We start from the raw sequence: 27,063 nt of genomic DNA on the forward strand, positions 1-27,063 counted from the left end.
ACTTTCGTAATTGCATGTCTAATTTCAGCTCATTACTCTCTCATCGTCTTTTAATCTTCGCATCTTCATGCTCGGAAAGGAAAAGATTTCTTATCATATGAAGTCAGTAACAAATCCCTTGCACTACCAGTGAAATTCTCTCTCTGTTCTCATCTGTTTGTACCACAAATACAGAATAATTTGAGGACCGGACAGCACAAAAATATTAACTTCCTATAAGCTCAGATATGCTTGTGTAAACTGATACATTGTTGCCAAGCAACAACGTATAATCTATCACACAAATCACTGTTGCTTCATGAATAACATGCAAAGAGGAAAAAAAAGGGCCAAATTTAATGAAGTCAGTTCTCAAAGAGAAACATGCGATACCTTCTCCATGCAAAACCTACACATGAAAATAATCCCAAGCTCCTTAGACCAGAAAAAAATTAGAACTGGTGTGGACTTAATTTGTTAAAGTTTGCGTAAAACTTTTAATACTATGCAAAGGCTAAACACTGCTATTAATTGAAAATGGAAGAAAATCTGGAATGAAATGATGAACTCAATACCAGATTTTAGTACAGTTTTGTTTGCAAGGCATGTCAGCTTGGCAGAGCGTAGCCCTGATCTCGGCAGCCGTGGAGACTTGAACTGTGCTCTGGGATGTCCTTTCCTCCCTCACCCAAAAAGCGAGCTGTTTCCCCCGACAGCAGCCATCTACCCCGTCACATGCAAGTACGTTGCCTTGGCTTTCAGAGAGACATGCAGCCGCTCTACTCTTCTCTGGCGAAAGGCCACCGCTCTGGAAGCTGCTGTTGCCTCTGTCTTCTCCGTGTCGCAGCAGCAACCTCCTAGCTAGGCTGTCCTGGGCAAGAACCGAGGGAGAAGACAAGGCAGAGGGGTGTAACGACTGCGGGTGCCGGGCTCACGGGGGCTGGCGGCTCCTGTTGCAAAGGAGGTGGGCAGCACTGCTGAGAGCAGCAAGCCTCCCCCGCAGCAGCTGCAGCTCCATACGTCCCCTGAGCAGATACAGGAGGCTTTCAGCTGTACAGTGAGAGGACGTAGCCTGAACAGCCCTTCTGAACTGCTCTCAGGAAAAAGGGAAAAGGGAATGTAAACTGGGTGTTCCAGGACTGGTCATCTGTTGGAGAATGGAGTTATGACATACTCTTTTCCTGAATTTAAGCTGATGGGAGTGGCTGGATATATTCCGGAACATATAAGGTGGGAAAAACCAGAAACGGGATCTTGGATGAGCTAATTTAATCTTTTTTATCACATCAGCAATCCTTCTGCAAACGATGTTGGACTATTTCATTGCTTCTTGATTGGATGCAGAAAGGAATCAACTTTGAACACAAAAGATGCTGCTTCAGGAGATTAATACTAAATTGAATCAGGCAAAGATTGCAATCACAGCCCTGGACACTACATATGAACAGATGGCAGCCTATGTTAATAACTTGGAAGGCGAGACTGGCATAGCGGAATGCAATTCATTTTAATGAACTCCATTAAAACCATGAGGATTGAGTGCGACCATATTTAAGGGCTTGCTCCTAATCTTGTAGAATTTGAAGCAAAAAATTTTATTGCCATTAACAACTGGAGAATCAAACTCAGTTTGTAGAATATCTATGGAAAGAATTAATGATTTAAAAACCAGCAAAGCTGGAGAGAGAAACAGCATGCTGATCTATATTTTGTGACTAGATTTATTGCGGTTCTTGTTTAGGAATGAAACCATAGAAGGTGAAATTATGTTTATAATAATTCATAATTAATTTCAATTTCCTTTAATTATTATTTATACACAGGAACTGTTTCACTACTGATTCTGGGAGTGACTTAGAATTTCTATTGACAAAAATGGCATTTACTCTCCTCAGAAAGACAGTATCCACAGCAACACAGAGATGACACCATACCCAGGGACTGGTTTGGAATAGATGTAGAAAGTCAAGTGCCTCCTAATGAGTCCTCTGTATCTCTCTATGCAGAATTAGGATATTAACATTAATACTTGTTTTAAAGTCCTGACCCAGCCCAACCATCCACGCTTCATATACTGTATAATTAACTCTTCCTCAAGAGCTTCCTGTTCTATTCTTTACAACCAGGAAACAAACCATGGCTTGATCTGAAGCTGCCTTTTGAGCGATCAGTACGCTCTATTTAGCAAATAGAGTGAATTATCTTTCATGAATTATCTTGTTGCAGTACAGAATGTTTATAGTTCAATGGCTAAAACACTACAAGCACTGGGGTGCTCAGGGATGTGTGTGTGCAGAGTATAACTATACATTCAAAGTTATGAAAGCAAGACAATAAAATGGCTATTAGAAATCCTTATTAATCTGCGCTAGCTAGCTATAAGTGCAATCACAATACTGAGTTGCTGAACAGCCATCTTCTGATACCTGTTCCTGATTTACAGCCTCTCCTGGTACAAGGTTGTTCTCACTGATATAACCAGGAACAGGTTCTAACCCAAAATAGTGGATTTCATTTGCTTGTCATGCTTCTCAGCTCTTGGTAGCTTTTGACTTCATTGATCACTCTCAAAGGATGATCTCCTGCCTGACATAAGCTTTCTCAAACTTGTACTTTTGATTCACTCTGACATGACTATAGAACATCACCTTCAAATATTAGTTTGAACATCTCTTCTCCTACCCACATCTTAGATTTGATTTCTCATGTCTTCTGTTGTCATTCTATATATTTTAATCACAGCTTCTGAAAGGAATGAATTCCTTCCTTCCTATCTTTTTCTTCTGCTGTGCTTAGTGTGCAAATTCCACATTCAAATAATATAATTAACAAAATAAAGTAACACAACAGCAGATGAACAAAATAAGTCTTCCATTAATAGGCATTCTAGTCACTCATCTTTTCTCTCTTTTTCTTTATCTTCATAAAAATCTACAGTATCATCAAAGTACCACCACACTGTTATCACATTAGACATTCTGGAGCAAACAATACAGAAATTAATCTTCAAATATTCCTTTTTTTTTATCCTTTATGCCTGTTGAGTTGCACTGTTGTTTAAATCCAACCTCATAGTTATTTTCACCACTGGCAGACTTGCTCTGTAGTTAGTAGCAGGCTTGACTGAAGACAATGTGAGTTTTGCTTACCTAAAAATCATAATTAGCTATTCCTGCTACTGTGGAAGTAAAAAAAAAATTGGCTAGCACTATAAATCCTTTCTTTCTCTGAATAACAATTTTTTATGAAAGGATGAGAAAAATTTTATTTTGTTTTTAAAAAACAGTGCTCTGTATTATAATTCCTTTCACGTTATGTTGGGGTTGACTTTGAGATTATAAACTGCACGGACTGCTTTACAATTGGTTTCTGACATACTTTTTCTTTGCTTTTTTTTTTACTTTTTTTTTCTTTCTGGAGAGAAACTCTGTAAAGATTGTCTATGTACAAGACCAACAGACTGCATTTTATTACGTATTTTACAATGCAAAAAACTAGTTTACTGATCAAATTCAGATTTGATCCATTTAGTTTCCAATTCATCTTAGCTATACTCTTGATGCCAGATGGAGACTAAGATCCTCTTGCATTTCTCTCACATTTAAACCTGAAATCTGTTTAATAGGTAAAGAAAATTAGTGAAGTTCAGCTAATGCCATCATTTTTTTGTTCTGCAAAAATAAATACTAGTTAGGGAGAGTTTGATGAACTTGTTTTCTAGAGTCATGATTTTAATAATGATCTAAAAGTTTGTATGATTCATGTATATGGGCTGGCAATATTTCTATCATTAATTAAGACTATTTCCTTAGTTGCTTCTCTTAGGTATTTTTAAAAAAGTTTCATGCAGGTATTTTTACTTGGTTTTCTGCAATAACCATATTTTAATGAGGGGGTTTGAAACCGTTAGTTAGAGATTATCTGCTACAGAGAAAAAAAAGTATATTTTACCTATGGTTAACCACAGTACTATCTTAAAGAATAAAAGGAAACTGCATTTGATTCTGTTAGAACTAGAATGACTACAACCTGCCTTTTGAACACAAAAAGGTTTAATTATCTGTGTGTGTTTTCTCCATAACTTAATTCTTTATATGTTTATTATGGGCAAGTTAGCAATTTTCAGCAAGTAAGAAAATATGGAATGCCCACAATGCTCTCTAGCAAGCATATTTGTGGTTCTTTGGACATCGATGATTTTGTCAGATTTAGGTAATAACAAGTAGCATTTCACATTACAGTTCTTTTGTCTCTTTCTTCCACAGATAACTTCATATAGTCACAGCACAATGATTTTCTTCCTTTACAATGCTCCTTGTTCACTAACCTATGAAAAATCTTAAACAAGTATGTCAGAAAACTCTTACCACCCAGAGAAATCTGATGCCAAGTGTGATTTGCAATGGCAATCAGTCTTGGTGAACTCTCTGGTGTAATTAATAGTTTGTTCTAATTACCTTCCAGAGCATATTTCATGTCCTGGGCAAACAGAGTCCACATGATTTCAGCACTGATTTTTCCCATGTTCAGCTCTTGAGGGAACCTGCAATCAATCACATTAGATCAGTTCACCTGCTGCTAGAAATTATGCTTACAGCTGCACAGCAGAAAGGCAAATATTTCCACAAAATAATTCCCCTAGTATGCACTTACTGTATTTTGTGTTTTGTACAATTATATGAACCATCCAATCTTCAGATAAAAACTTCACTTAGTCTAATGTCAGGGGTCTAACTAAGTAATTAGTTCAATGTTGCACCAATTGCCTCACATGACTTTTTAAACCAAGAAACATCCATCTGTCTTGCAGGTAACTCTTCAACTTTAGATAAATCAGATGGCTTATGAAAAACCTGAAACAGTTGGCTCAGATGTTTAGCAGCTACAGGTTTTCCTTAATTCCCTTATTACACTGGAAAATAGCGAAGTTGTCTGTGAAGCTATATTGGTTTATACTAGTTGAATCCAATTCACTGTTTGAAGACTTTCACCTTGAAGCACGGGTAAAACAGTAGAGAATATAAAAGGTAGAAAAATGCATACATTCAATTAAAACTTTTAGTTATGGTCTTCTGCTTCATGTCATCTTTGAAAAACAGTCCTTTTCAGATATTTTTTGCTGTTATCAAGTAAGTATTTTTCCACAACTTTTTCATAGATCCCAGCTGCTTCTTATTCAGTGTAAAAGCTTTAATCTTTCAGTTACCATCTTCACTGTTAGCTACTAGCAAACCCTGACATCTTAGTGACAGACACTGCATGTTTCACATCACGGTTAAAAGGAGAGCTATTTGTCTGTCCTTTTTTTTTTTTTTTTTAAAAAAAAAAAAAAGTCTGTCCTTAGTGCAGGTGTGGGACTGACATGAATATGAGCAGTTCTCAGGGCACAGAAGCAGACCAAAGCAGGTCACGCAGCTCAAGAGCAGGCAGTACTGCACAGAACCTCTGAATGGTAGACCACTTGCTTATACTAGAGAGGTGCAGTGAGAGCCACACGAATACACTGGCAGTTCACCATGAATACACAAAATCATGAAAGACCATATTCATGAGGAAACACGCAGAGCTGTGTGGCTTTTGTCTTGAGTTTATTACACCACTTTACACTAGCAGAGAATTTGATCCAAAGCGTTTTGACCTTTTATTGAAACACTAATTAAATTCAGAAAATATTCTGTAATAATTTTTGTAAAAACGTAAGTATTTTTAAAGTTCTTATTGCCAAAGAAAGAATGAGAATGATGTGCAACTTTAAGGTGATAGCAATATTATCTAAGTAATGTATTCTTTCCAGAATTCTTTCCAGGGACATGTTTGACCCTGATCATATCTGCAAAGAAAAAGTACTTAAACAGCTCATTAGCTCTGCCACTTTAATATGAAGCAATTGCTAGCTCAGGTCACTGATATGCCTTCATTATGCTAATGGCTGCTCAATTACAGAACTGTATTCATTCTGTTAACAGAAAATTAATTGTTGTTCAAAAGCTCAAATGTATTTTAACTGTCTTAATTTCTTTACCTCCAGTCAGTCCGAGTGCTCTCTCAGCACCACACTTGAAGTTTGACAATATTACTCTGAGGAAATATTTAGAAGTTGATTTAATATTGACACTGTCTTTTGTCCATAATGCAAAGCTGGCCATAATGCAAGGCTGAGTCTGATAAAAATGCGTTCGTTTGATTAGTCGTATATATATGTGTATACATTTTAACTTGCGAAAACCCATGCACCCACAAACTACAATTATCTTTTCACTATGCTGCTTAAATTACTGTAGTTCTACACAGTATGCTTGAGTCATCCCACCTGACTTCAGTTAGGTACGTAAAGTTGACGCCCAGAGATATCAGCTTTTGTGTCCCTGAGAAATATAAACTTAATGAATAACCATCAACCGGACATACCAATGAAATCCCTCCATCCAGTGCCTAGGGTATGGATATTCGCAATTTTATCATTACATGGATACATTTTTGTATACAGCCCTGCAGGATTGACTGCCATTCCCATACATCCTGTATACATTTTATCCAACACAGTGACGTCTTAGCAGGAGATTACTGTGACAAAAATAATCATACAACAGAAAGCCCACTGTGTTTTAGTATAAAACTTTTACATGTGTTTTCACATGTAATTAATTTGCTTCATGACAGCTATGATACCTGTAGGTGTATTCATCAGAGACTCAAATAATAGATTTTTAAATTGTCCAAAGTAGGTTAGTAATGTAAAGTGGACAGTTAACCTAATCAACATTTTCAGCCAGTGAAATTGATTTAACATGCTAAGGAACTAGGTAACTAATATGCCTGTAGATCTCATTGTGTTGTGATATTAGCCATAAAATACACTATGTGAAATGACATCACATAGCTTGCCAGGGTTCAGCTAGACTTTATTTCATGGAAGTTTCCTACAGTTTAATAGTTTGACTTCCAGGTAATTCAATCCTGATTCAGAAAGTAAAACTACTTGCTTATCACATTATAATTACAGAACTCTGGCTTCAGCACTATCCCAGCCCCTTCTCCACACAATGTGTGCTGATTTTGGCTGGGGTAGAGTTAATTTCCGTTATAGTAGCTAGTATGGGGCTACATTGTGGATTTGGGCTGGAGGCAGTGTTGATAATACAGACATGTTTTAGTTGTTGCTAAGTAGTGCTTATACTAAATCAAGGACTTTTCAGCTTCCCATGCTCTGCCAGGTGCACAAGAAGTTGGGGGGGACACAGCTGGGACAGCTGACCCCAACTGACCAAAGGGCATATATATGATATACCATACCATACCATACCATATGACATCATGCTCAGTATATAAAGCTGGGGAAGAAGAAGAAGCGAATGAATTCCTTATTTTGCTTTGCCTGTGCATTCTTTGCTTTCCCTATTAAACTGTCTTTATCTCAACCCACGAGTTTTCTCACTTTTACCCTTCTGATTCTCTCCCCCATCCCACGGGGGGGGATCGAGCGAGCAGCTGTGTGTGGTGCTTAGTTGCCAGCTGGGGTTAAACCACGACACAATGATACCATTGTTTTTCCACTTTTTGCATTTATGAACAATAGTCACATTAGAGCTGGTGGTAAGTGGAATCCCATAAGCAAAGTAAACTTCTAGTTTTCAACACTGCCTTCACAAGCTTGGATGTTTGCTACTGCAGCTCCACCCAGCTCAGACAGGTATGCACAATGGAAACTGTCACAAACATTGTTTTCACACATTAGAAATAACCATTTCACATCTGATTCATGGCTTGCTTTCATCCTGTCATTCATATGAATTGTGTTGACACAAGAAAATAAGTTTTATTCCATTACGCTGCTCTGCATTCTTTATCCTGTTCACTGATGTACAGCAATTTGAGACAGTACAACATCTTGTATCACAAAACTAATTAGGCACAAGGTTCTCATTAAAAAAAATTACTACTTATAAACATATTTCAGAAACAAATAGCTGTTATCTACCATTGTCAAAATTCCTTTCATATGCATGCTAACTATAATAGTTGAAAACTGAATTGCATGGACATATTAAAGCTGTATAGAGTTGACAATTTGATTTTAAATTTTTCAAGTCTTATTAGTTTACAGAGGATTGGACAGAGATTAACAGAGTGTAAGTGATATAGCATTTCTGCATTAATTACTTTTTCAAAAAAGGAAAGTAAGATCTAAATAATTTTAAAATTTTCAATCAATTTCTGCATTTGCTAACATCAAAATCCTGGGATTAGATTTGCCCCCTTGGTATATATTTACGTTTATCTAAGTAATATTTATGCGTCATTTCAGTTAGCTATTCTTTTAACGAATATTGTACACAGTGTACAGGACTGACAATACATCATGCATTCAAAAGATTTGCTCTGAATGTCAATGAAAAGGAAATAAAGCTAAGACCTGTGTCAACAAGTATCACAGAATTGTGATGGAGTAAAATTTTGTCCTTAACTAGAAAGGCTATAATACTGTGGCTACTATTTCAACCATTAGCTGGCCAGGATAGCAATGATGACTGTGATACACTCTTTCTCTAGGCATCCAGTATTGACCACATGGACACCAGACTGGACATTCTTTTGAGCTAATGCAGCTAGTTTTATAGAATTTTTGAACAATTTAAGCTGGAATGGACATCTGAAGGTCATCTAGCTCAAAGCAGAGAACCTCAAAGTTATATCAGGTTGCTCAGGGCCTGTACAGTTGAATTCTGACTCCCTCCAAATATTAAAATGACACAACCTTTCTGGGCAACGTATTTTGGTGTTTGACCCCTCTCACTGTGGAATGTGGATTTGCTCCTGTATAGCTAATATGAGTTTCCCTACCTGAAAACTGTGCTCGTGCCTCTTACTGTGCACTTCTGGAAGGGGTTTGGCTGTGTCTTTTCCTTATAACATCTCATTAGGAAGTTGAAGAATGCAATCAGCACTGCCCTTAGCTGTGTTTTCCTCAGGCTGTACAAACTGCTCCCTCAACTTCTCCTCACACATCACGCGTTCCATCCCCCTAATCTGCTTGGTTGTCCTCCACTGTAGTTCTCCCGTTTGACAATGTGTGTCTTGTACCAAGGAATCAAAACTGGAAATAACCATCCAAATGCAGTGTCACAGGTTCCAACCAGAAGGAAGCAATCACTTCCTTCAGCCTGTGAGCTGTGGTCTTCCTAATGCAGCCCACTATGCTATTATGCAAAATACAACTCGCTGCACTAGCAGCTTTATTCATGAGGGTAGCAGGATTTGGTCTCTTCTTAAGGTCCTTAAATTGCTAAAATGGTAGCTGAGCTTTTCATAGTACCGTGATTTGATTAACATTCCTCCATTGCATGAAATTTGTTTTAGTAACAAATGTCATGGTTTATAAGAGCTCCTTTATCAAAGCCTGAAAAGAGGCAATTAAAAACACCCCTGGAACAAAACCAAACCAAACCAAAACAAAACTCTGAGATCTCCATAGATAAAAAAAAAAAAATTGAAATCCAAATGACCTCCTAATTTCTTATTCAAATCAAACAATCACTTATGTGTTTTAAATATAAACCCAAGGGAAATCCATTGAAATAGGCATTTTAAAACATGTCAAATTATCCACAAAAGTCTGAATTATCCACCTCATTTCCATTTGCCAAGTTCCTATGCAGGTGTGGGCATACTAAATATATCTCAAGAAAATAAGTCAAAGCCTTGTAGAACTTCAAATAGGCAAAAATTTATGTACTTTGTTAAATGTAGCGCATCAGAAACAGAAGCTTCCTTCCACACTCCTCCCAAGTGTGTCAGAAGTGAGGTTCTTCATTCAGTTAAACCCCACAGTATCTAGCAGTGAAGCTGGTTCAGCTTCACTAGTTGTAGCAGAGGTGGCACCTTTCAAGCAACGGTTTAGACGTTTCTTATACCACACCCCAGACCTTGTGTTGATGGGCATGGAACAAAAGTCCATTGACCTCTGTGCTGCTGATAATGCAAGATATCTTCCTCTTTCAGCTACATTACTGTTAGGACTTAAGGTGCAAGCCCGCGATAGTAAATCTCATTAGACACCATGATCTGGATCTTCTGCACTGTGTCATACAGATATTGACTTTGCAGATCTCATTTAGAGGAGCAGTGTTACTGATTCCAACACAGGTGTGATGAGGGCAGGCTGACTTAGATTGTGCTTGAAATCTAATGTCAAACATACATCAGCATCCCTATAGTAAGTACAAAGGCCAATACAAATCGGTTCTACCAGAGCAAGTAGGGAAACCAACTGTAAAATGACAAGCTTGAAAGGAATGTTCCATTTAACTCCACCAGCAGGACTGTTTGTGTGAACAACGTGGGAAATGTCTGTATTATTTCAATGAATATTATGTTCAGTTTTGTTGATTTGATTGTTATGAAGCAATCTGTCATACAGTGAAAAGCTGGTTAACGCCTGCAGGACTTTTTCCCAGTCTTTATTCTTCTAGGAAGAATCAAGAATGCTTCTAGTGGCTTACCATCTGCCAGGACTTACTGGACAATATTGGCAATTTTCACAGTATGCTTCTAGTCTCCGTTACTTGCTGGGTGGTTTGTACCTTATCTAAGGGAAGGGCTAAAAATTGTGTCATGTCTACTTCACAATTTATACTAACATATCTGTTTCTAATCTCCCTAACTTTTACTATGTATTTTAAACAATCTACCCTATTGTTATGACACCATTTGTGCGTTCGATTAAGAATATAAGGGCACATGTACAACTTGAGACTGCAAAATACCGATGAAGACTTTATGTATATATGTACTGTATACAAGTGCGAGCCTTTTTTCCTGTGGGGAAGCGTAATTGTTATGGCTACAGTATGCACCACTTCTGCCATAATTTTCCTCAGAGATAGCTTTATGCATGAGTAGTCACATTTACTTTAATTTGGTTACTCATGTTTCTAAGATTACTCATGTAATAATAATATATAATTTATTATTTGCATTACAGTAGCACTTAGAGGCTTCTGGTAGGTTTAAGAAATTACTGTGCAGGAACTTTAAAATATGTAATAAGAGAAAATCACGGCATCAAAACTCACAGTTTAAAAAGAAAAGACAGAGAATGGGGAAGAAGACAGAAGTGACTTGCTCAAGATCCTATGACAGGTGAATGTCAGTCAGCAAGAGAACTTAAGCTTTTGAATCATCCTTCTGAGCTCTCTTCCCAACCAGAACAGGGTTCTATTTTGCTTTGATGTACATACATACAGATAAATATATACACATACTATTACATGAATATTCAGAGTAAATGTGAAATAAATAAGAATAGAAAATTCCAGGTGATCAATTAACGTTTGATATTTATCTCCAGTACCTGACTCCAAAAAGCTTACTCTTCCCTTGTTCCCAGCTTGCACTTTGTCAGAGAGGTGCACTTAGTATTGTCAGCCATATTTCACTGTCTGACTAAACTGACAGGCTGCGTTATCAGCGTTATGAAAAATGCTCATGTTAGGAATGTATACAATAAACAGTAAACTGCAGAGCAGAACATGACTGAGATTTTATTAGGCCTGTTATTCTTCAGTATTAAACTGTTCTGATATTTTTGCTTCTAAGTATATTATGTACATTTAATACTTTCAACACCCTCTTAACTTTCTAATTCTAACATCTATACATCTATAGGTAAAGAAGGAGGAAAAGAGCCTAGGCTTGACATTTGCGGCCACTGTTAAAACTGCTTGGAGGACCCTAAAAATAGTATCGTAAAAAGGAAGACAGCTTCTTATAAATTCCATGTTATATTACATTCCTTCCTGACATCATGTTATAATGCTAAAATGAGTCCTTGACAACTGTAGAGTACAACTTTTAATTTGTGCTAGAAATAGTTCTGGCACATCTTGAGTTTGGGTCCAAACGTCAGAAGCAGCAGTAATGTTTTTTCACCTGTAATGTATCTTTCTGGCTAAGAATAATGACAGAAAAAGCTATATAATTCTATTTGTTTTCCCTAAACATAGACCTTCACACAGAATACTCAGACACTGCTCAAGAAAGTCGTATGTCACAGTTCACAGCGGTTACCACTGACTTATCTGCATTTGGGGTCACAACTGAAGGCAAATTCTGACATATATAAAAATACACACACAATTGAAAGCAAAAATTAGTCAAAGCATTAAAATATAAAGAAGAAATGAGTCCCCAAGAAGAGTCTTTTAAATTCACCATATTTAAAAAATTCATAGTCAAATTCTTCACAGACCCAGGTAGTTAGATTAGCGTAGAAGTTCTCTGGTTCTCTGACAAAATACGCAACAATTAGAGCCACATGCAGGGCTGATTCTCCTTGTCTTACTAAGGTTTGGTGTAAGAGAAACTTCATCTACAGGTGAACGAGCTCAGTGAGAAACCATCCCTCACTAAAGGACTGAAATTATTATTCAATTCCAAACAAGTTACAGGCAGCTCAAGGATTTCTTACCATGATTTATTGCTGTGCACAAGATGTTAATGGATGCTAAAGCTGGGGCTTGGATTCAAAAACTAATCCAAACAAAGCTAAAGGGTATGCCAGGAACTCCGACAAGCTCAAGAGAAAAAGATCAAGTCTCCTCCTATTGTAAAAAGAGCTGCACTGCACAAGAAACTAGTCAAATGCTTAGTCAGAACTAAGTTGGATAGTCTAGGGTTTATTTTTGCAAATTAAAGACTGAGATACCATCTCCAATTTGTGTGAGCTGCAGGCAGAAAAAATCTAAAGAATTTTTAAAATGGACAGTGACAGAAATGGAAGACAAGGAACTTACTGGATGCCATACTTCAGTGCAATGGCTCATCTGGTCATTCTGAGCAAGGACACGGAACCAAGAATCTAGGTACATCTTTATGTAAAGAAGCACTGACTCCTATCACATATTTCTTACTGTAATGAAAACAGCATTTCATGATCCTGGATTTCAGATAAAGGTCTGGGCAAAAAAAGCAAAGTTATTTCTCTTTTTCCTAAAGCTCTATCTTAACTGTACTCCAGAAATGCAATTACTGGAGTAAATCCCAAGTCCTCTCTCAGATAAAACTCTTTGAAAGACACCCAAAAGGAATTAGGGACTTCATTGTATTTTGCAAGATCTTTTACCATACTCAGAGGAAGGAGATACATTTGAAGGAATGAGAGACACATATTTGTCAGAAAAGAAGTATGCATCCTAGAATTTCTTCATCAAGCTGGAGTTAACAGTTAACAGCAATCATATAAGGACTAGTTTATACAGAGGCCTTTTCCTTTCGAGATCATTTGTTCTGAACGGATGATGGTAGCCACGATCTGCTCGCAAAAGTAGAGGCGCTGTAACTCTGGAAGCTGTAAAGCAGCACAGAAAGGAGTTTGCCTCCTTCCAGTCTCCTGCATTATGTGTATCTGCCTAATAGTCATTATTAAGCTCATTATTCTACAATTTGGTTAATCCCTTATCATCATGGTAATGAAGCACAACTGTATCGGTCTACACATGCTGTCCTTTTGTGCATTGTTAAGCCTGTGATCTAAGAATTATACATAATGGAAAGTTTAGGTTTCTTTCCTGTGTGAATCTACACAAGGACTTGCATTTTCTGTTGCTGTGGAGTCAATCTTCTCTCTGTTCCCTAGGTCTAAGCATTTAGTAAAATACGTGTTTCCATTACTTGTATACTTTAATTTAGTGTTGATGGGCTACTTGTATACTTAATTCCATGTTGTCTCTGAACTTCTTTTCTAAAACTTATGCTAGTTTCCATACTTATAACAATCAGAGACTGGTGGGTATTATGCAGCTGTCATAGTTATGGGCATTATGCAACTATCATAGTTGTTGTTGCAGTGTTATTACACGTGAGAAGCTAACAAAGCTTAACACACAACAGAAGCATACAGAATTTTCCACACGCTAAAGATAAATGGTAACAGCAGCAGCTGACTTTTAAAGGGAAGTGATATTCCAAGGTCAAATTCCAAAGCATCTATATAAGTAAGGAATTTTGTATTATTTGTATTTTATCATCTTATTTTTAGGTAAAAAGACTTTTCTTTTGCAAACTATTTCAGAATTTGGTCCCTAAGCAGCAAAATATCAGAGAAATTTCCCATGCAAACCTCTACATATTCCGTTTTCTAACCTTCGTAAAAGCCACACATTTTCACATTTCTCAGTGAAGCAAGAGGACGACCAGGAGAGTGCTCTATTAATCATTTTGTTTCCTCTTCCTGCAATTATTTCTGTCTCGTAGGCCATAATTTTCCCAATTTCTCTGTCATTCTTAGAGCAATACTATAAAATCTCAGTTTATCCAAAATATTGCTATTAAAATAATCTTCCTCACTTCCATGACAGTCTGTAATCCTCAACTCATATGCCAACAATACAATACTATTTGGTGGAACTTCTTAATAAACAGAATATGCTAGGTTTTCATGGGAAATAAATTAACCATTAGGTTGCCCATACATGATCATTTCCATGTATTTCCAAAAATACTAAACTGCATATAAAAGGTAGCCACTTATGAATGTCTTCTCTCTATTGATTTTAATTAAGCAAAAAATTAATGAAAACTGTTTACATTGGCTAGTTCTGACAAAATGCTATCTATAAAACCACAGATCAATGGAATGAAATTGAACTCAGCTCAAAAGAAAATGAGAAGAACCAATGTATTAAGCAAAACATAAATAAACCCCAAAAGCATTTATCCTAGATAGTACTGCATGTCTCTAGTTCAATCCTAAACCAAGAAATTCCTACCATGACAATTAAAAATGCTTTTTCTTAATTTGTGCTGTCAAATCTGCAGTCTGCTACATTTTAAGAATATCAAAGTCTCTGAACCTCAGATGTACGTTCTCAGAATAGCTCCTAGTCCATACTTGGTGGGTTCAGCCTCATTCAGGTGCTAAAGAGAGTCTGGTCCTGGTGTGTGAATACACGCATTTTTGTGCTGTGCATGCAGCAACAGGTTAGATTGCACTATCTGCGGAGTGCTGGGCATAGTCACTGCTTCACTAGTTCTTAAGACAAAAGTTCTATCTGATTTTCTAAAATATGTATTCTATTTAAACTGTGAACAAAGAGTTCATTTATTCTCACTTTTTGTGCTCTATCCTCCACCTATCCAAGGTTTTTATTTTTAACCAAAGCAATGTACCTTTTCCTGAAGAAAATATAATGGACAAGACAGATACCTTACACAGTCTATATAACTAATCTGGTCTTAAAGTGTATGATACAATGCTATATGAGAAAAGGACAGCGGATCTTGTGAAAGAACAGAATATCACTTTGTTAAACAGGATAATGTTCACAAGTTTAATGAAATAAGTGATATTCATATGCTTCCACAGAATGAATTGTAATTGATAACGGGGAATCAAGACACAAAACACACCAGATACACTTTACATTATCAAAGAAACATTCTAGAGTTAGCCTGACATAGTCCAATTCATGACTTTCATGCATTAATTCCTTTCATTTAACTTCCTTACGTGCTTTTTTTTTTTCACTGACATATATTTAATAATTCACTGACTCATAGGTTATAGTTATACTGTTTCTTCAATGTAAGTTACTATCCTTGACTTCACGGATTCATTAAACATTCTAGCTCCTGAAGCATGAGGAAATCTGCTCCTGCAGATTTCACGTGCCAGTTCTTTCTACACTGTGGAATGGGGAGGGAGCGCATGAAACCTCTTGGAGACTTGTTTTTACAGCAGGTCTGATCATTTTAATTTCCAAACAGTCAGTATCACTTGCCATTCTATGTTGACATCAACATTCTTCAGTTAGGTTCCTTGTCCTGTGTCATCCTCCTTTAATTTCTGAATGCTCAGATCATATTTCAACTAAATACCATGGTTCACTGCAAAGAGAACTCAGTCCCACTGTATTCCATTTTTCTTTGCTCTCTATTATTTTCTTTTGCAACATTTAATCTATCTTGACTTTTTAAATTTTAAGCTAATGCTTTCTGACTTCCAAAGTTTAACTGCTAATCATATAACTTTTTTCCCCATCCCTTGTAGGCTCTGGTTTTTATTCTAACATTCTTTTTGAGTTGGTTATTCACTATGTCTTCTCCAAGTTCTTACTGCTCTAAGTTCTTATCTCTAACTGCAAGTACAAGTTCCTAACAGATTTTGCAATACTATTTCACATTTGAGTACTTTCTCTAAGTATATTTGATCAGCTCTTCCAAAATACCATTTATGCTTTCTTTACCCAAATAATAAATAGTATCACTTCTCAGTTCTTCAGTGAATCAGATAATTTTGTGGGTATCCAACCCTGGTAATCTCAGACAACGTTAATAGCATTTGTTCTTGAATGGTAACTATGATTTTTATTTTCCCTTCAAAATGTGATTTTTAGCTATCAGATGGAGACTAAAAATGTCAAGGGCTAGCTAAGCCAGTATTTCAATATGCTCTGCAGGAGTCACTAACACGCAGTACTAAAAAGTACTAAAGTACTACTAAAGTACTAAATAGGAGTATGAAACACACAGTGTTCACAGAGGAAAGAAAACGGATGCTTACATTGCAAAGATGTAAGAATCAGTAAATAACAAATTTATAAGTCCCACCAGAGCTGTCTTGTTTCTTAAATTTGTATTACAACACACATGACTGTTCTGTGTGCTATACAATTAAATGGAAAGCTTTTTACTAGAGATGTACAGTCACAAAGTTTAGATCTTGATTTCCAAATGCACAAGCATATTTCAGTTGAAGATTTTGTTCTTGATTTGTTGTTCCTTTTAATTGAACAGATATTTTATTTTGATAGCAATTTCTGCTGTCTCGCAGTGTGTACAATGCATATTCGACAAGTACTGGGAAGTCCTAGATTTGCTTGTGAATCAGGTACCGATCACATTTAAATTGTTTTAACTAGTAGAATGAGAATTTTACAACTTAAATACTGGACTTCATGTTTTTCCCTCAAACTTGTCAAGTTTCTTATGTCATATAAGATCCACAGGTTCCCACACAACTCCCACTGAATGGTCTGGTATGGTCTTTCAGTTGCTGCAAAGCTCGCTGAGGCAATCATGTCATGTTTCATCTGGATTCATCATCTAATACCATTCAAACTGCTCTATCACAGCATCTTTTTTGCCTCCAAGGTAGATATAAAAATAGGGTTTCCAAAACTGGTTGAGGAAAAAAATTCTGAGCAATATTATACCATTGTGAAAACTCCTATCAGAATGCTTGGAGCTCTCCTGGGGATCTTCAGTAACCTCATTTCTACAACAGGATTCAAATGGACATAGGCCTGAATATTCCACTGAGACACTGCATGGCCATATATTTCTGATAAGGAGTCATAGTTTTGCAATATTCTTATGCATTCAACTTATATTTTCCTTTCATCCATTTTCTTTTCTGGGGTAAGCAAGGGGGAAGAGGCTGTCTGTCATTTCTCTCACAGTTCTTACATGCTGCTTTTGTGTTAGGAGAAGCTTTTCTTTTTAAAAAATATATCCAAAACAACCCTGAACAGTTTTTCCACCAACAGCCTCTTCATCTCTTGCTCCTGATGCTCCTGTTTTTCACAGACACTTTATTCCCTGTGTTCACCCTTCCACTCCCAAAATGGGAGAGAAGTCACACACACAAACTCTCTCCCTTAATCTGTCCCAGCTCCATCCACTCCTGATTCTCTTTTCACATGTTACACAATCACTCAGCTGTACTTTAGGGAATCTCCTAATCCCCTCAGAGGAACTCTGTTCTTTATCCCTTTCCTTTCTCCCTCATGTTTGTGTAAGAATATAGCTAGAACAATTTTTAGGATAATTAACCCCCAATAACTCTTGTTTAATTTCAATGAAAAGACTGAAATGAAACATGTATGTATTTGTTCCAGTTAGATGTTTCCTAAGAAGTATGTTTGTTATACAGACAGTCAGACAAAAAACTGAGCTTTTGTTAACAGAGGAACTTCACACTAAGTTGTATAAATGGAGTAAACAGAAAAAGAGTTTTCTTTCCTCTGTAGGGTAAGAACTTGTTCCTTAATAACATCGGTGCAGGAAATGATTGAGCAAAGAGATTTTTATTATCCGGGACTGAAACAATCCTTCATTTATTTAAAGGAAAGGAAGGAATCAGAACGCAATGAGATATTTTCCAACTTCTGGTTATCACCAGAAGGTTTCTTTGGTAATTATACTGTGGGTCCATAAAAAGTATGGTATCTTTTATCAACAGACAAGCATATCTCCATGTACAGAAGTGCCTTTCAGTATCTACCCCATTTTGGCTGAAAGAAACAAACTTGTTCTTGCTCCCCTTCAGACCATTCCATTAAATGCCACTGCAGACACCTCTATTAATTGTTTAGCCATAATAGGGATAAAAGTTTCAATTTTAACTTTTGCATAAGTCACCACAGCTAGACTATGCCCAGATTTTCTAGAATCTCTCTGTAAAATAGTTCCAAAGAGCTAAAAGAGCTAAAACTTTTCCCTAGGCCCTTATCATGTCACATTTCAATTAGTGCGACATCTGTTTCTCCAGCCTTGATATGTGAAATATGTTCCTTTGCACTCCTTCTGTGTATTTCATTTTCAAAACCCAGCACTCTGTCTCATCCTTCTGTGTTTATCAATTGTCTCACTCTTCTCTACTTCTGTATCAACCACAAGTTATTCAACTTGTCTTGGTTATTGATTGTACCTCCCTCATCTGTTATATCTTCAATTCTGAGAAGTCAGCTTCCATCTCTGGTTAGTCCAGAATATTGCTCTCCTTTTTATTAATTTTCAAGTCAGCCTAGCTAGGCTTTCTCTCTAGCCAATCATAAATTTGGAGAGGGTCTTTTTGTGAAGTTCATTATTCTTTTACAAATACATCCCTAAAACCCTATCATAATGCCTAAAAAAGTCTCAGCACGATTTGTACACCTTGTATGCCAAGATACTATCATACCATTAATACCATCGCACTATTTCACTGAACTTTGCCTTCTGTCTACCTATTTAGTTCTCTTGCATAATATTTTGCTACTTAACTTTTTGGGATGGTTCATATACCACGTGTCTTTAGTGTTCCTAAACCAAAAGGTTCTCTTTCCATGATCAGAGCACTAAGTCTTTATCAAACTATGCCAATGTCATATTCTGTATTTTTAAAAATCTCTAGCTAGATTATATTTAAAATACAACTACTGATTCAGGTGTATTTCCTGTCCTTATTTTAATAAATCCGTGATTCTTAATTTTTATGGGGAAAGTAATTACTTACTGGTTCAAGACAGGTGTATACGCTGTTTTATCTTCATCTATGATGGTGACCATCAGAGTAATAAGCTGTGCCCAGAAATCCAAATTCTTTGTTGTTGGTCCCTGTTCTTCTTTAGCAACTTCTTGTTTCTTACCCTGTTAAAACAAGATTTAATATATTTTATATTAGAGAAATTAGAGAAAATATTATGGGATTTCCACCTACAAATTATTACTTGGTTGGAAAGAGTGACATATTAAGAATCTTCAGGAATTTTGGACAAAGACTGCCTATCCAACTTAGAGTGGATTGTATGACAGACTGTACCTGGCTGTGGACATATATCAAAAAACAAACACAGTGCAAAGACAGCCAGATCAGCAAAGGAGATCAATAGAAACTTGATTTTTAGTGCATGCCCACACTTTAATTAAATACATTCTTAAATTCTTTGTTGTTCTGAAACTGAGTGCAGGAAAAATTCTCTGCTGAGGCAGAACTTTTATACCATACACAATAAATACTGAACAAATCAATGATAAGGAACATTTCTTGTTTTGTTTTGGATTATATGCTGAAGTTATTGGGCCTAACAGCTGCTATGCTGTTCGCCCTAAATGAAGAAGTGGTTAAATTTCCCTTTATTGTTTAATAGCCAGAATAAAAAAGGCTATTGCCCAAAGTATTCTGCACAGAGATTTTCCAGGGACTCATAGATTGACTGGCAGAGCCACAGTGTGCGTTTAAGAGAGGCAGAGGAAAACACCACAAACTAGGAGGGGAAAAAAAAATCCCTGGACACATAAAAATACTAGGAAAAGATACACAGGAATATCCAAAAGAGAGGTTTGTGAAGGTATTGCCTTGCCAAGGATTTTAAAGCTGTGAGCAAAACCAGTCTGTTATTCAATTCCCTTTTTATCCAGGGAAATGGGATTTTTGTATATTCCTTGTAAATGAAGAGGACTGCAACCAGTTTCACATCCAAAGCAGAGAACCTGAGATGCCCCATTACATTTTTGTAATAATCATGAGGAAGGACATCACACACTGATATATCAGATAGATTACCAACATGACTCTCCAGTCATTAATTAAAAGTTGGTAAGTAAAGCAGTGGTTTTTATTCCTCTTAACTAAAAGCCTGCCTTTTGCACCTTTTTATATAGTTAGAAGTATGTACTAATATTCACCACTTACAAACATTTACTGAGAATTTTATACTTTTCAATCTCTCTAAAAGGTGTATTTACAGCTAGATTTTGTCTCTACAGTTTTGATTTATGAATTCTTAGTCTACAGTTTCTTGGACAAAAGTATTTTTCACTTCTTTGCTTGACAGAAGGATCATATTCCTTATCAATGTCCAATAAATGACTTCATCGCAGAGAACCAAATATGAAAAGAAATATTTTTACCTCTGTATGGACACACACATACATACACACATAATTTCTGCCACACAGAGGTATGTCTGCACATGCTAGGTCTCTTCTATGCAGCTGTCAGAGATAGAAAGAGGTCTTTTCACTCAACTACTAAGTCAGAAAAAAATAAACATGCCTATTATCTTGCAAGTTTAAACATATATTCCGTGCACTTCTCATTTGTAATCCAAATATGACCACCTCAATGGACCCCGTATCTCTTTGAATAGATATGACACTATATTAGTGTCACAGTGAATTAATTAAACGTTATCTTAACCTCAATTAACTTTTATCTATTAACAGCATTTAGAATGGCAGAAAGGGAATTTCAACAACACTTAATTGAAATTGTTTTTGTGGTCACTGTGGAATATTTTAGAAAAGTATCATTAATCACACTGTTACACTCTCAGCTGATCTACAAATGCTACAGCTTCAGTGTCTAAAGCAACTGAAATAAAGGTGAGGCTCAGAAACAGTTATAATGGATGGTGTGACTAGTTCACTGGCAATTTACAACCACACATGCAAACAAGAGTGCTTTTCAAAACAGAAATTAATATTTGAGCATTAATGTCACTCACAAAGGCTTTCCATGGTGTACATTATACTTTTATTAAAAGACCTTGTTGCTATATCAAAGATTTATTTCTAATATACCTTTTTTTTTCTCAGAAGCTAGTGCATGTTTAAGCCAAACCAACTGAAAGGCAGTTGTAGAAGACAAAGCCAGTTCACATTTAGTCCAGCATCTTATCCAAGAACTACATTTCACAGAAAAAACCTGCAATGGCATGTAGCTGAGACAGCTTTTCATGATTGTGAATGTGAATCACAGAATGTGAAATTCTGTTCTTTAATATAGAGGGCAAAAAGTAATTAATTTACAAAGTAATAGTTGCACAAGAAGCTGCTTTCTACGAAAATTCTCTGGCACAGAAATTTTTTAAAAATCAAGATGATCTTTTCAAAATCCCCAGAGAAGGTATTTTTTTAAATAGTCTCACATTAGCAGATGTATTTTTATGCTCTGAAATGACAGTGCATACTCTGCCCTTGCCCAGTTGTAATTTCCATTCTTTATCCTAAAATCTAACTAATGGGTTAGAAATGCTCAGAACCATTCAATTTCTTTTTACATTAATTGTTATTATTGCTGGTATTATTATTTTTTATGTGTTTTCTGGCAACAGATGCCTTCACAGAAACATTATGATGAGGTAAAACAATGTTGGAAGTTCGATTACATTGATTAGTTGCAAACTTGCAAAACTGACAGAAGTAGTTCCATCTTGGAATAAAAATTAACTTGAAACAGAGCTATTTTCGTATCAAAAAAATTTCAGTGACACAATTTGTTTGGCTTGAAAATGTTTCTATTAGCATAAATGAGAGACATAGTAAACTACATAACAGTGTAGAAAAAGTGAGTGGGAGGACAGCATCGTACAATTATATTTTAATGTTTTCTTAATGAAATGGAACACCCTTTTAGAGGCACTGCGGTTTAGTTTCTTTACTGCTTTGCTGAAGTCTGCTTTGGTGACGTGGGTTCACCATCAGTCTGTTGCGAACAGTCAGTAAGAATGCCCTCTTATTAAATGAAAAAACAAGTTAAGTTTTTCCTTCTCTGTGGTCTCAAAAGAAATTTATCTGCTCTAATTTTGTAACTGTGATGATAATAGCTCATGTTTCAGTCTTGTGATTTGGTCCCATACCCAACCAGTTCTCAATAGTATGCATCCTTTCACTTTAGGAAATAATATCATATGCGCTTCCATGGTACAGTGTATTTACAGGCTATGCAGAAGTTGTGGAAAGGCCTTTTAAAATGCCAAGATTAGATTAGTTTGTACATAAGCAAAGTATATGCTTACAACAATATACACACACAGAATTTCTGGAGTATAAACATGGTTAACTATATGGTCTATTAAGTGCAAAAAGCTCATCTTGATAATGGTAACTTTCTTTTTCACTCAAGTTATATCCATTAGAGAGAAACTGCAGTATAAAAACATGAACTAAATACCCGATATACCCAGTTAGTGCCACATTGGCACAAATACAGTGACAAGATATATGAGCCACTGAATACTGCTTATCATTACAGCGGATAATACTGATAATGAGATTTTAAAAAAATATATCTGAAAAGGTCAGAGGAACATAAATTCTCAACATATCAAGATGACAAAATCACTAGTTAACAGATACTGTTGATGATTCATGACTTTTTAAAAGAATGATTTTCTGAAGTTGCGGTCTTTCATTTTTGGTGGATACATAATTCACTGAACAAGCTAAAATCACAGATTGCTTTCAAGGAAGAGAGAGCTTTCAAAGAGAGCTTTCAGGAAGTATTGATAGGAATGAAAGTTTGCCAGTTAGCAGAATCACTTTCTTTTTCACCAGCCTTTTCACTTAGGAAAGACTACTTAAAATATCTTGAACCCCTGTAATGTCACTTGGGATGGTAACACTGTCCACATGCACAGAACCGTGAAATGCCACAAGAAGATACTGCAGTAGATCCTATAAATAGTAAGTAGATCCTAAGTAGATCCTAAAAGCTCAATAACTAACTGGCCAAAGGCAGAATAGTGATATTCCTAAAAGACATCCGCTAGCAGGTCAAACAAACAACAATAATACCAGATGATGTCTCACCATCGAGACATGACAATATAGGTTTTTATATGCTCACATTAATTGACTTGGCTACTTCTTGTCTTTAGGATGACTCTGAAGTTGTAGCATACCATACAGCCTTTACCATACAAAAATGTCAAGCAACAACATGGAAGTGGCAAACTTAAATAATGAAATACTTTAGAAAAATGGACTACATGAAACAGGAGTAAATGTGATTGCTTGGGCTCTAATGAATATAGCTGTTTGCCTGATTCTGCTTTAAAAATCATACATTCTCATTATGTTTCTCCAAGATGACGCAGCTCAGGACTGCCAGAAAGGGAAATTTTTGATCATTATACTGAAGCTCACTATTACTCATTTCCGATCATTTAGAAAATTTTATGAAGCAATCTGTTGCAATTCTAGACATGTAATTAGATTTAGATTAGGAATGTATTGCTAAGGATCCTAGACTCCAAATGTTTCTTTAATTAAAATCTCTTTGCTTATATAAAATCTCTTTGATTTTGATCTCAGCCAATGCCCCTGACTTATACAGAAGCTATGTCCAGTGAATTTACTCAGTGGATCGTAAATCTGATCATCAGGCATTAGATTTTATGATGCATTCTTAAATTGTCTTTTTACTAATTCTTTGTCACAGGGAATGCTGTCTTTACTGCTAACAGACAGTTCTAAGTAAATTCCTACAACAGTACGTTAACACTAGTTAAAGACATGTGAAAACTTATTTGGAACACCTGAAATAGGGTAAAATCCATACAGCAGCCAATGCCAAGAATGACACTGCCTTCAGTGGTGATCCCACATCTGTTGGAAAATAAAATGCCAAAGAGCATCATAGGACTAACATAAAATACAATTAGTTCCTCACTTTGTATCAATGTACTAAGCTGTTCTGAATAAAATTTCAGTCAGTTTCAGAGAAAAGAAGTTCCAATTATTTTGTAGAGCTACAGTAAGTTAGATGTGCTTGTCTGGGCAAAACTGTCTTAATTCATTTTTGGACAATTTAGGAATCCAACTGAGAGATAACCTAATGGATGTTTCTTCATGTATTTTGTAATACACTTTGTTACAGCATATTCCATTTTAATGAGAGCATCATAATTCATTTGGAAAACTAGATAATTGCAAACACCTTATCAGTAAAGTATCATTAAAGAGAAGTCATATTATTCACTTAAGATTTACAAACACAGGAAATACTGTGGATTCTATGGCTTTTTTTTTAATGCAGGATCCAAACTAGTTGATTTATAACTATCTGTCTTTTGCCATAGAATACATCAAAATCAGAAAGAGGAAGTGAGTAAGAGGAAATTTTCATATGATATGTATCAAAATAAATTTTTTACTTGCACTAAATCATGTTTTTCTCAATTTCCTTTTACTATCAATTTCCTAGTCACCTGAGCTCATATACAAACAATGGATCATGTGGTACAGAGGCACCAAAACCAGATGATGGAATTTTGATATTCTCTTGAAAAAGATAAAATGTAGAGGGATTTTTCTGAGTTTAAGAAAAAAAAGGCTAAACTGTTGACAAGCAAACATATTTTGCACTCTGGAAAACTGGCTCACGGTGGAGAAAGCAATCTCAGGCACAGTGGGAAACAGGATTAAAATCTACATCTGTATTACCCTGAGACAAATCTGTAAAGACTGGTCTGAGGAACACAGGGCTTTCAACTTCTCTCATCATTGATTTTACCGGTTTGTAGGACAAATGTCTGGTTTTATGTTGCTTTGTTTTTATTTTATGTTCTGTGCTATCAATACACAACATCCGTATGGGTGCGACTTTGATAAATCCAGTCCTACGATTTCAGAAACTAATCTGCATGAAGACTATGTCTGATGCAAGCCCCAAGCTAAGTTTCAGAATATCATATTTTCTATATAAATAATGGTAGAATGGAAACTGAATGGAAACTAAGGCAGTAGCCCTGATTAGTGTGAGGCTACAGAGTGCAATTTTATAGACCAGTCTTGGATGATGAAGTACTTCTGTATTTTTAAACTGCTCAGTTAATATTATTTAATTTGGAAGAGGTTAAGAATAGTCACGGAATACACAATATGCACTATATATATATAACATACTCACACATAGACATTTATATGTATTACACACACCTATTTTTATAATTTTTTTTTTTTTACTTTATTTTTATGTATGTAAAGAATGAAAATTTGGCTTTACAGCATTTACAGCGTTACAGAGAGGCTAAAGCCAGAAAGTGTTTGCAGACACCCAAAATGCATTCAAAACATGTGAGGGATTTCACTGAACCAGTACCCCCTGAGCAGTGCTATTGCATAGTAACTCCTAAACTGTTTTCATATTTGAAACAGAAACCATATTCGATGTATCCTTCTGCAGTACCAACTGAAATGGAATGGAATCCTTTTGGATAAATTCTAATTAAGATTCTTCACTCTTTTTCTTTGAGGACTGGCGCATGAAAGGAGCCGATCTAATTGTTCTACCCATTCAGGACAGTGTAACATGCACAGCCCCTCCGGAGTAGCAAGCCAAGTGCTACTGTGGTTTGATTTGCCCCACCTTCCCAAAAGCACTATGCTTATGCAGGGAATAGGTGGAGAAAGACCTAGGTGAGCCCCTCACTTACTGAAAGCTCTTTGCAGCAATCGGTGTAACCTTCCTACTGCCCTGAAATACCTACACTGCAATATTTTTAAGAATGTGGAAGTCTAATTATAATAATATCCTGCTCTCTGCAACATATCTACATTAAAGGACAACTGTGGTAAAGAAAGAAGGATTCACAATAACATCATGCATATTTTAAAATTTATTTATTATGTGTTATATACAACATATCATATATTTTATATATGATATGTTGTATAATATATATTACAAATTGAAAGGATAGAAATGTTGCTCTTACTTTGGAAAACTGTAAAACACAGCATTTCAAGTTTTAAGAAAATCTATCAACCACTGTAGGCCCCTTGCTTTTTAACTGTGTAACGTGCATACTTAGCACTTTGAAGGTCATAACAGACAGAACAGTCTACAAAGGACTATGGCTCAAATGCTATTGCTTACAAGGTTTTAAATTCAAATCTACTTGCTAGAGAAAGAAGAAACAATGATGTTTCAGACCGGTCATGTACAGCTTCAGCAAGATAAATCAGAAGTTTTCTGACCCAATGGGCAGAAGGGTAGCTCTCCCTAACACTGTCTCACAAGCTCTGTCTCCTAATCTAAAGACGCAGCAGTCAAGACCACCGTATGTCCCACACACTTTGTATCCTGCATATTACACTGGGACTCTGAGCTCACCATTGCCACAGGAGAGACATCTTAAGGTTATGATAGATATTTCCATGAAAACATCTGTGCAGTGATAAAGCAGCAAAAAGAGCAAATCAACCATGAAGAATTATCAGAACAGAGCACACAACAGAGAACATCCTTATCTCTCCATGGGGTGATCATATTTTGAATGTTGTGTACACATCTGGCCTGTCCCCTTCTCCTCATCCTGAAAATAATATAGCAGAACTGGAAAATGCTCAGAGAAGGACAGCAAGGTTTATGAAAGACACAGAATGAGTTCCATTAAGGGAACGAATATATGAGCTAAAGTTTATATAGTTTATAAAGATTTTCCTTAGCTGGAAGTTTCTCAAGCAGTCTGCTTTGCTCACAGAGACAGGATGCTGAACCAGATGAATCTTTTGACTGATGCGGCATGGCCAGTCTCA

General features: G+C 36.2%; 1 protein-coding gene across 1 annotated transcript in view; it reads right to left on the bottom strand.

Moving 5' to 3' along the window:
- Positions 1 to 27,063, bottom strand: part of UNC13C (unc-13 homolog C) — a 188,083-nt gene that overhangs the window by 56,355 nt on the left and 104,665 nt on the right. The window contains exons 16-17 of the mRNA XM_075506000.1: positions 19,253 to 19,386; positions 4,437 to 4,522 (exon numbers count right to left, since the gene is read on the bottom strand). Of these exons, the coding sequence (XP_075362115.1) occupies positions 4,437 to 4,522; positions 19,253 to 19,386 (220 nt within the window). The remainder of the gene's footprint in view (positions 1 to 4,436; positions 4,523 to 19,252; positions 19,387 to 27,063) is intronic.

This window comes from Mycteria americana, chromosome 6 (assembly GCF_035582795.1).
Source record: "Mycteria americana isolate JAX WOST 10 ecotype Jacksonville Zoo and Gardens chromosome 6, USCA_MyAme_1.0, whole genome shotgun sequence".
Classification (NCBI taxonomy): domain Eukaryota; kingdom Metazoa; phylum Chordata; class Aves; order Ciconiiformes; family Ciconiidae; genus Mycteria; species Mycteria americana.